The sequence below is a fragment of the Eurypyga helias genome, unplaced genomic scaffold, assembly GCF_000690775.1.
Source record: "Eurypyga helias isolate BGI_N326 unplaced genomic scaffold, ASM69077v1 scaffold17068, whole genome shotgun sequence".
Lineage (NCBI taxonomy): Eukaryota > Metazoa > Chordata > Aves > Eurypygiformes > Eurypygidae > Eurypyga > Eurypyga helias.
The window spans coordinates 59,840-71,535 of NW_010265218.1; the positions used below are offsets into that span (position 1 = coordinate 59,840).

Consider the following 11,696-nt stretch of genomic DNA (forward strand, 5'->3'; position numbering starts at 1 on the left):
AGGCCCCCTGCCAAGTCTGCGACACCAAATGATTCCCTGCAGCAAGGCGGTTCTCTCAAAGCTGGATGTACTTGCTCATTATGTGGTGTGAATGGGGAAGAGCCTGAGCCCTCAGCCTACCGCCTCCTGGCAAACCCACTCCAAAAACCTGACGGAGGGGTGGTGCTTCCATTGCTGAGGTAAGGATTGTCATTGTCCCCACAGAGATGACCTCAAAGGGGCTCTTAAGAACAAGACAGTTTCCAAGACATGATCCTCCATGGTGAAAGCAGTTTCAGCAGTCACATTATGACAGACTACCCAGTGCTGACAGATTCTTTTTTTTTTTCCTTTCCACATAACTGAACTATCTTTTATTTCCAGGTATTTTTGGAATTTGAGACCTGGATCCCCTTTCTTCAGCCCTAAATATATTTACTCCTGTGTATGTTTTCTTGAAATGCCAGCTTTGATATTTGCACAAAGGATAATTTTGTAATAAACAGAATCATAGAATCATAGAATCATAGAATGGTTAGGGTTGGAAGGGACCTTAAAGATCATCTAGTTCCAACCCCCCTGCCATGGGCAGGGACACCTTCCACTAGACCAGGTTGCTCAAAGCCACATCCAGCCTGGCCTTGAACACTTCCAGGGATGGGGCATCCACAACATCTCTGGGCAACCTGTTCCAGTGCCTCACCACCCTCTCTGTGAAGAATTTCTTCCTGACATCTAATCTAAACCTCCCTGATTTCAATTTGTACCCATTACCCCTTGTCCTATCACTACATATAATGTTCAAATGCTATTATTTGATAAATACAAACAAATAGGGAGGAAAACTTATTGAAACTGCACAAAAACTCCAGATTGGGATATCTTTTAGTCTGCTTCAGAAAGCTATCACCTAGGCTTTTCTATGTTAATTAGCAAGATTTTATCTGCTTTAAAGGTGCTGATAGTCCATTCCTGATTTAATAATAATGCAAGCTATCCCTAGTCTCACAGCCAGGCTCAAGAGAAAAAAATAAACGAAACTTGCCAGCAAAACAGAATAATAAGAAAGAAAGACTTCAGAAGAATATGCTGCCTTGTTGCCAATATAGGCTAAACATACATGAAAGAGGAAAACAGAAACAAAATCAGAATCAAGACAACCATCAAGTTTGTAGTGCTAGTCTAGAAGATTAGCCATAAAAGTTGGAAAGTTACTAAATAAAATTAGTTGCTGAAACTTTAGTTGCTCGTATTTGTTTCTGCAACTGCATTTTCAAGGGTGGGCGTCAACATTTCCTAGGACAGGTTGAAAGAGGAAGACACTGTTATATACTCATGAAGTTTGTTTTCTTATTGGATGAAAAATATCACAATTCGTGAAAATTATGTACATATCCTCTTACACTACTTGTTGTAATCAAAACTTTCAGGAATTCCTAACAATTTTGTGTTTCTGAATTTGTGCTCTCAGAATGTCTTCTGGACCACTGAACCACTGGACTCACCTGTGAGATCTAAGACTCACTGGCAGACATTTCTTGAAGTATATTAAATGTGAAATAAAAAGTTTTCCAATGAAAGAATATTGCAAGAATCCAAGCATGTGTTTAAATGCTTAGATAATGAGTTATCTAGAATTATAAAGACTTGGTGTGGAAAACCTATTTTTTTGTTTCAGCATGAAAAAAAACCTGCCTTGATTTAGTTTTGCATTACTTTCCCTCCCCCACCCCAGTTATCCCTAGGTCATTTGGGTGTATGTGCTACGGGACTGAGCCATAAGGGACAAAATTTAAAAAGCAGTCTTTAGTGGTGGATACCTTCGGTTTCCTTATCTTAGACACTTACAGACGCTCACAAGTAGGCTTTGAGAGCAAGACTTTTTCAAAGTGAGTAGTGATTTTTTATGCAACATCCAAGAGGTCATTAATGCCAGCTCAATGTTCACAAACTTCTACCTGTGGAAATTGATCTCCTTTAATCTGCACTAGATTGGTCATCCCAAAGACCATCAGATGGCTGCTCTTCTAAGGGAAAAAGTCACTCAGAAACTGAAAAAAATACCTCTTTTTCTTCTTCTTTCCTGCCATGGGTCTTGCTGTAGTTGATTGGTGTATCCCAGCCTTCCTGTTCACAAAGAGCCTGGTAGAAGGCTGCATTTACCAGGATGCTGCTTGTTTTGAAAGGAGAAGAGGAAGGAGTGGGAAGTGCTGTGCTGGAAGAAGTGAGAGGCATAACTTTGTCTTGGCTTCGGTTCTTTTTCATGCTCAAATCCAGAGTGCCATTTTCATCCACTTGTATCTCCGCTCCCTGATATGCAACAGGAAATAGAGACATGTTTAGCTATGGACATGGTGAGGCTGCAACATAACCATGTGGTGCTTTTAAAGGATAAATATAAATGCACGCTTTTATTTAAATTTATCTGAATCTAAACCCAGCTTTTCGATTTATATCAGTTAATGTCCAACCCTTAGGCAGACTTAAGAGTAGCTGCAGTAATGGTATCCCTGCATCTCAGCTTAAACATAGTAAGTAGAATTTAAATAAGATGCTTCTAAACCATAACCTATACACCCTAAATCTAGTTTTATTTAAAAAAAGTTTAGCTTTAAATCTTCTTGATCTTTTCACTCTTACAGAGAACTATGACCCCCATTCACAGTTAAAAGCATTAATGCATTGTTTAGGTCATCAACAGCATTACTGTTACACATCCTCCCTTCCCCCACACCCCGGAAATATTACAACATCTGCATCATGGGGGAGAGAAGGAGGGGGGAAGAAATATGCCTAAAAGTGGCACAGTAAAGGAAATTTTCACCAGCATTTTGTATATCACTCCAAAATATCATATTGCTGTAATCATCGTTTGGCTAGGTCACTAAGGCACAGGTCTGCTCTGAGACCACCGGACTGGGAGTTGCAGGAGGATCTTCAGGAGGTTCTTCCTCATGGAGATTGTTGTCATGAGTTAACAAAGTCTTTGCTACCTGGGAAGCACAGCAAAGGGCAGCCTATGGTTGCAGGGGTGCATGCAGTTTCAGGAGACCCAACTCCTCTTTGCAGGCTGGGAGAAACTCTCAGGGCAGCTCCTGCTCACAAGAAGGGGCAAGTGCTCCTCTGCCCAAGAAGAGCAAGGGAAGAAAAGCTCACTGTTTTGCCTTACCCTGTCTGATCACAGAAAACGAGTAAAAACTCTTCCTCTTGGAATAATGAAAAGCTCCTGAAAGCGCAACTTACTGGTGGAAGCAACAAAAAATTTCCCCTCACGTTCAATATACAACACTGCATATTGTCATATTGTGAGCACAGGGATAAGTCTGACTAGTTCTTGCTATTGCCAACAATTACTAAATTCAAGTAGGGGAAGAGGTGAAAGAGGTGGCTTCTGGAGCAGGACTTTGTAGTCTAGTTCTGTGTGTTGCCCTGAATAAGGTGGAAAACATTCAAAGACTATAAATAAAAATATCATAGATCTACACATGTAGAATGGTGTAATTAACAATACTCTGTGTCTTCCTGTTATTGTCATGAATGCTATTTTTTTATTTGCATCACTGAAAAGCTCACATCTCACTTGGGAATTTGGGGCTAGGAATGTTAGGTGCTGTATAACTAACTGTAAGAGACAGTTGTATAAACTCAGATTGACACTCCCTACCTTGAGTACTATAAAAGTAAACACGTGGTGTAAGTGAATCACCTAGACACTCTGTTGGAAATAGGAAAGAGACAGGTATGTCCAGGGGACAAGTATTTTCTGTTTTTCTTAGACCTTTTCTTTAGGAAGAGATGAAGCACTGCCAGAGAGTCCCCTTCTCTTTCTTCCCATTAACTACTGCTTGGACTTGACGTTTAATCCACCATTTAATGGTTAAAGATAGGACAGTGAAACTTATCCTTGCTTAAGTATCTTAAAACCAGCTGTGGTGAAACAGGAAATTCTTCCCCTGTGCTGACAGTGTGACGTGGCCACCCCAGTTGGACTGAAGGCACAAGCTTCTTCAAGACCTTGTCTTCTACCATTTCCATTCATTTAAAGGTTAAATGCATCTGATGAAATCTTCTTAACCAGAAGGAAAATATTGGTGAAAGTTGAAAATTTAGGGCCTAGCGGTCTCTCCTCACTCAGGCATCCTGACTCCATTTTGTATCCCTAGGCCTAAGGCAGATGCCCACCTAAACCAAAGCACTACCAAGCCATCTGCTTGCTTACAGTTCAGAAACTCAGACGTCTCTTACGTTTGCTTCTCCTGCATAGCAAAGTTCACATTTTCAATCATACAGCTTAAAGAGAGAGATGTTTTATTATATTTATGGGAAGTAAATACACTTCTAATATGTTCGTACTAAGACGCTTTGGTTATATCTTTCTGCCCCTTTTTAGTAAATAGTTTAATCTCCTGTGATAGTTTTAAGCCCTGAATTTGACAGTGCAGCTTATCCTGGATAATAACTTAGTAACCACAACATCTTATGCCATCTGTATAATATCAAATACATTTTTATACCAACATTAATAAACCTTAGTTACAAAAATCCAAGATATTAACTATATCAGTGCCAAACTCACACTCCAGGATCTGACATTATAACTCTGCCATGATCGCCCCAGTGTTTTTTGGCTTCATAGTTGATATGTAACTATAGCAATGAAACAGAGCTACAGTAATCAAGTTTAATGGCCAATGTAAAGTAAAATGCTAAATATTGTAGTTGCTGACATTTTTCATAATAAAAAACTTGGGTTAAGTCTGCACAACCAACATTCACATAAAATTCCAGACCTCTGTGACAGATGGCTTAGGAAAGGAAGCCATGTGACTGGGCTGCAGTAGTTTTATAGTGCAAAACCCATAAATAGTGCAGATTCTCTGTCACTGACAAAATATCAACTACTCAGAAGGCAACAGCGACAACAAAAAGGACCAAAATCAACCAAGATCCCCTCCTCAATGAAACTGAACATAATAAAATACCAGGAAATGTACTGTCCCTGAGAAACAGATACCATTAGCCAAGGAGCTCTGACTGAGAAGCAGAACATTTACTAACATGGATATTTAAATCTTCCTCACCACTTTCCTGAAATTCAGTAGAAGTTGGGTTGTCCAACATGCACCTAATTCTGCTCAGGGAAGGCTGGGTTGAGTGTTTGTGAAGTAGCATACAGATGGGGTTTAAGTGAGCTCACAGATGCACACAACAATTAAATATAGTCATGGAAAAAATATCCCCTTTTGCCCATTGCAGGATGGATCGCACGTTTACAGCATGGCTTTTTATTCAAAATGGTATAAAAGAGCTATCGCTTTGCTGCCTTCATAGCAAATTCCAAATGGCAGAGCAAAAAGAGAGGATAGTCAGAGATACTGCTGCAGTTTTCATTCTTACTCTCATCCCACCCTCCTCTCAATATGTCTACTTTGCTCGTTTTACCACGTTTATTTTTACATTAATTTTAAAATGGAACTAAAAAGACAAAAATGGAAAATGGCAAAAAAAATGCTAGAACAGTGCTATGACATGCTGACAGAAAATGGCACTTACTATGCTTAGCTCAGACTGGTAAAGGCTGTGTTCTCCTCAGTGAAGGCAAGATCTTATTACTGTCGATTCTAGTGCATGTGTGAACAGGCCTATATATATCCATTTATCATGACATGTTGAAAATAAAGCTACTAGAACAATGTAAACTGTTTTAATTCTTCCTTAAAAATGTAAACAAAATAAAGATGTAAATGTATCTTACTATTTCCTAACTTATATTAGTTTGCAGCTGTGAAAATCTTTGGAGCCTGATTTTGATCTTATTTACATCTACATTTACAGTGATGTAAACCAGGAAAAGCGCCACTGAAGCAACAAAGAAAAATCAATGAGGGGGAGAGGATACACATAGTAATTAAATTCAGATTACTTCTTATCTACTCCCATATCAGTGACAATGTAATCACCCCCACCGGTTTTACAAGCAGCTGAAAAAAGGATTCCAGCATAAAAAAAAAATATAGAAAAATGACTGAAGCATATTTTCTTTATTCCAGGGTCTATTCAGTGGAAAGATAAGGTACAAGTAGTACTCTACTAGGAATATCTACCTAAAATGAAGACTAATATAAATATGTGCACAAAAAATGGTCTCTGTCCTCTTCAGGCACTTATATACTTCAAAGTCAAGCTTTTTCAGCTTCCTTTATTTTATGACATAAATGTTACAGATTATTTTCTAGTACGTTATTAAGTGTTGTCCTTAGAACTGAATTACATCATCTAGGACAATAAAGGATGTTGGGTTTTGTGATAAATTAGTCCTGCATTTTTTCATATGTTTTTGGTCCATCTGATCACTCACAACATTTAATTCTCTGCAGTGTGTCTTCAGTAACAATTACAAGTTAAGTTTTATCACATAGCTGGATCAGAAAGAGTGAATTATTGTGTCTGCATGAATTGTATTTCAAACCTATGGCCTTAGAGAGATTGTATCGTTATGTATAAGGGCTTTTATACATTCTTTGGTTGGCATCAGCCATACAACTTAATACTAAGTAAATCCAAAGACACAACATTATTCATGATTTTGCATTCCTACTAGCAGTTCAGCCAGGTTTGGAAAGCTCAAAAAGACTCTTCAGTTCCGGTATTAGGAATAACTCTGAAACTACTATCTTGCTGTGTGTGTGAATACAATCTTAATGCAACTCCATCCAGAAGAGTACAATCTTTTCTATTCCCAGCCAATAAAAATACATGTGCCTGGTCCTCAGTTCTTTAGACTGAAATTTAAGCAATTGAGTTCTTCTGCAGCAAACTAAAATCCTAATTTGGGTCAAAATAAGAAAACTTGTAACTGCTCAGCAACATCTGAGGCACAAATGAAGTCACAATTTCAGCCCAGAGGAATTCACAAATTAAAAAAATCCAGCCAAGAGTGTACTCGAGGAGCAATACGCACAGCAGTAGATCAGGATGGTACCTAGTGACATTCTTGGCTGACTTTTCATCCTGTATTTAGGCTTTAAGGTATTTGGAGTAAAGGACTGCCTAACAAATGGGATGAGCACTAACTACATTGTCGAAATAATTGAGGTAATTATCACCATTATCAATATCCAAGAATGGAGAGATGACATAATTTTGTTCAAAAACAGAATTTGAACTTTAAACATTTTTAGCAAGTGTCATTTTTTGTTTTCTTTCAAGGCATAGTGTGCATATGCCATTTTGTCTAAACAGGTGGGAAAACCACCAAAACAGTCAACAAAATGTTTGGCAAGCTGTAGTGATGAGGATACAGATAAACTGTATTGCTTGCAGCTACCTCTGTGAGACGTGAATGTGGTGAGGGCTGTAAACAGGGAAGATCCCTGGATGTTATGGTGAGGTAGACTCTTGCACTGTGCTAGAAACTGCAGGCTAAGCCTTCTCGAGGAGTCCTTCTGTTGACTTCAATGGGAGTTGAATGAAGCTACATAAGCTGCAGGTCAAATGCAACCACAGACTGGTTTGGGGTACTGACAGCAGGAGAATTGGCTGATCAGGATTACATTAAACAGGGGAACAGTTTAGTACAGTCCTAGGTGGAGGCCGAATGGCTCAGACAATGTAACATTAATGTGGTATTAATTTTTTTTGAAAACAGTATCATCAAGGTATCGGATGATCTTAGTATTTTGTATGCAGCTATCACATAATTCATAGAGAATGCTTAGAATCCATTTTACTGATAATTTCAGTAAAAAATTTATTCTTGAAATGTCTTAATTTATAAATTCATAATTTTAATCTTGAGATATTTGACAGATCATTTTTGTACATTTGTGGAGTACTTTGTGAAGTTTTCTTTACCAATGGTACTGTTAGTGTGAAATCTGATTTCTCTACCTTTGCTACCCCTTTCTTACTTTATTTGGCTTAAACTCTCTCTTTTGAACCAATATGCTAGGGAATGTAAGATAGATAGTTGAAAATCCATTAAATTAATGAAATCTGAATTGTGCTGTAAAAAACATTTCCTTTTTCATTTAGGTGTTATCTATATTTAGAGAAAAGTGGTGAACATTCAAGGTAAAACATCCAACTTACTCATAAATGGACAACACTGGAGGTCAAGAAATCAAGTTTCAGAGGCAGAAAATTTAAAAAAAAATCAGGAATACACTGGTGTTAGAAAATGTTTTGGTATTTTCCCCATGCCTTGAGCGAATACAAGAAAATGACACTTGCTTGAAATGTTTGAAGTTCAAGTCCTGGTTTTAACACTTAGAAACAGAGTATTTTTACAGCTCTGACAATTGTGTAACTTGCAAAGGATTGCTGGCAAGTCCAGTAAACCCGCTGCAGTCCCACATGTCCTTGCTCTACCAATACACTGCCTCCCATCTGCAAAGTGGCTTGGATTGCTGGGAGGCCACCTGATGCTCATACAAGAGCAAACACCTTTACAGGTCAGGAGCTTTGATCTGCTGAACTATGGAGGATGCTCTTCAGGTTTTCTTAGGCAAAGGGAAAAAAGAATGTGGCAAGGGACAAGGCTGAGAGGTCTGATTCTCTGAACACAGCCACCCCACACAAGTGTTTTCAGACCTGGTGATTGTGTGTGCTGTCAAGAGCAGAAAAATGAAAACATTAATTTTATAGCCATCTGTTGATGCTGCTTTATTTGAGTCCAAATAATGATAAAGTCTCAAAAGATGCTTTTTGTTACCTAAAAATTCTTAAGATATTCTAGCAGTTAATCATTTACCTTCGCAGTCAATATCAGCCACAAAACAATAGATAACAGTATCATTAAAAACAGGCTAAATTTTTGCTTCATATTTTAGAGTAGGAAAGCAACTTTGTTAAAGAGAACTAGCAATTTATTTCCACCTTTTTTTTTTTTTCTAAATCCTGTACAATAAAAGTAAAAAATAGACAAAAACAAATTAAAAAATGGGTTTTGTGTGATTTTGGCCACCAAATCTGTTTGGGGCTTACTTGCATATGTTCTGGCCAGAAGCTAATTCTGATTCTTCTGTCAGATGTTTTGTAGCAGTATGCCCTCCAGAAAGTCTGGCAAAAGTGGAGGCAGGCAGATAGCAAGGTATGCAGGTGATTTTCTTTTAGGCCGTATTTCTGGCTGTGAAAAAGGAGTAAGCTATGTGCCCCAAGTGTCCCTCCATATCGTTACTGTTATATCCACTTCTATTCAAACCTTCCTCATGATTTGGCAACTGTGAAGCAGGTACAGCAGAGAAAATCTTTGGGTTATGCCTGGTCCCTTTACTGCTCTTCTCTGGCAAGAAGGTCTATTGCTGAGGTCAGCCAAAGGCTGCGGCAGCAATTTAATCCAGCCATTGGCATCGTTTTCCTTTTCCCTGCTAGAAGAAGTCTTTATTGAAGACTGGTGGAAGGAGCTTTCTGCAGCAGATATCAGGGATGGATTTGTCATCTGAAAAAGATTCTGTGAGCAGTCTTTGGGACCGATAATGTCTGAGTTACAGGAGATGCACGTGGACACACTCTAAAAAATCTACCCCATGTCATCTCCCAACATCGGTTTCAAGATGCAAGACTCCACAAGTGGAAATCAAAGGCAGCAAAGTAGGGGATACAACTCTGCAAAGGAGCAAGGCTTAGAATACCTAACAAGATGTTATACTGGTAGTAAAATAAGTGGTTCTCCTCAAAGAATAGCAGCTATCCTCTTAGCCATGGTGAATGAAGGGCCCAACCAAACTCTAGACCAATACCTGTGTAGCCAGACTGAGCTTGGTGCTAGGATAGACAAGGTAGAGCAACACTGACTTGCAGAGAAACAGGTCGTGTGTCTTTTCGAGCCCACATCATGACTCAGAATCCCACAGCAAAAGCACACCTGCTACTTTGTGTTTAGATAAATACACTTCTTTCACTCCCCAATGATTTCTTCTTAAGTTGTTGTAATGGTACCCTCTCATCTACACAGTGCATTCAAAAGTTGCGTTGCAGTGGAGCATGTGTAACTCTAATACAAATAATAAACAAGAGTGCTCCCACAACCATGGTCATCAGAAGAAAATCTTGTCTATTTTCATCAGAAGTATAATACTAGGTAATGGCACAGAAAATAAGGCTCACAGCTCACACAGTATCATTTGTAAATCATAAAGATCTGTGAGGAAATGCGGAGCAGAAACCACAACATGAAAGCCACACAAACATCTATGATATTAGGCAGCTTTCCATTATGACAGACTTGCCCAAATTATCGATCTCCAAACGCTGTGGGCCTGATTCTTCTCTCTTGCCAGCAGAAAGGAGAATTTTACCAAAGTCAGTTGTTATTTCTCTCCCTGCTCCTTGTCAAACCATCATGAGCTCCAAACACAACAGACTCAATAGGTGTAGTTCTGTTCCATTGCTACCAAAATATCACCTTGATTAATCATATGAATTTTTTAAAATCAGCCTCCAAAATGATCACTTAGGGCAGGTTTCACAGGGAGGAAAATTCCCTCTTTAAAGAGATCTAACTCATTAATCACCACAGATTGTTGCTGGATTTCAATTTTTTTTCTTTTTTCCACCCACAAAACTCCCCCCTTGTATTTAGGGCTCAATTATGAGAAGAGTAACAACATAAATCCTGCTATTTATTTATTTTTATCAGTACTGGTCACTACATTACTGATTTTTTCTCTGTCTCTCTTCAAAAGAGCATGCAAACAGAAGCCTCCTTTCGGGGGATTTAATGCAGTCACTAACATGAAAGACAGTTTATTCGCACAGTTCAGTAGCTAGCACACCCTCCAGGTTCTTGGACTACCCTACCTTGGCAGACAGACTCTGTGGTTTGTTGGAGAGGATCTCTGCTGCTTCCCTGCAGCGGGTGGAAAGGTTCAGGATAGCAGCAGCTGCTGCTATGTGGGTGTCTTCACTACATTGACCGTAGCTATAAGAGTTGGCATGGCAAGGGCTCTGTGTGTGGGCGCTAGCACTAGGCAGTCGATTAGAAAATTTCACTGGATTTGAAAAATGCTTTGCTGTTGAAGAGAGATTTGATTAGCAATCGCACTTATGAGATTTTTCCCGTTAAATAGTTTTGTTTCTCAGACTACAATTTCATACATTAAAATATTCAAATAATACATTCAAAACAATCCATTTCCTCTTGGCAGTAAAGGTTTGCTGTAAAAATGGCTTCAGAAACACAATAATATAATTTTTACCCGACAAATGCACATCTTTCAAGAAAGCATCTCAGACTTCTACTCAGATTTTACTCAGGCATTAAAAGCAATGATGTCCAAAGAAAGACTGAACAAATGTTAGTGTGTTATCCGTCATGACCTGACAACACTGGTGGGCAAATGCCATTTTAAATGTATCTTTATAAAGGCTTCCTCTTGGAGTTCTATTGTGTAAAAACCCAACAGTGACCTGTCCAGTCTTAGATAAAACAACACTGCTTACCCTACTTAAATTAATAAGTCTGTTATTTAAATAGCTTTGCTTATGAGGACATGGAGAACAAGAACAGGGTCTTGAATGAACTGGAGCAATTCGATAAGAACACTACCTGTTAGTAATGTTCAGTTCTGATTTTGTGGAAATTTTTAGAAATTTATGTCTACCCTTTAATCAATTAAAAAAAAACCAACATTGAGCATTCACAATAAAACTGATCTTAGCTCACTGTTTTATATCTTGGCTATTATTTATTAGGACCAGACAACTACAGTGGAAGG

At 38.6% G+C, this 11,696-nt stretch overlaps 1 protein-coding gene across 1 annotated transcript in view; it reads right to left on the reverse strand.

Moving 5' to 3' along the window:
- Nucleotides 1–10,991, reverse strand: part of LOC104513340 (suppression of tumorigenicity 18 protein) — a gene marked incomplete at its 5' end in the record, with an annotated part of 32,894 nt that extends 21,903 nt beyond the window's left edge. The window contains 2 exons of the mRNA XM_010156661.1: nt 2,044–2,289; nt 10,780–10,991. Of these exons, the coding sequence (XP_010154963.1) occupies nt 2,044–2,289; nt 10,780–10,991 (458 nt within the window). The remainder of the gene's footprint in view (nt 1–2,043; nt 2,290–10,779) is intronic.
- Nucleotides 10,992–11,696: the final 705 nt, after the last annotated feature.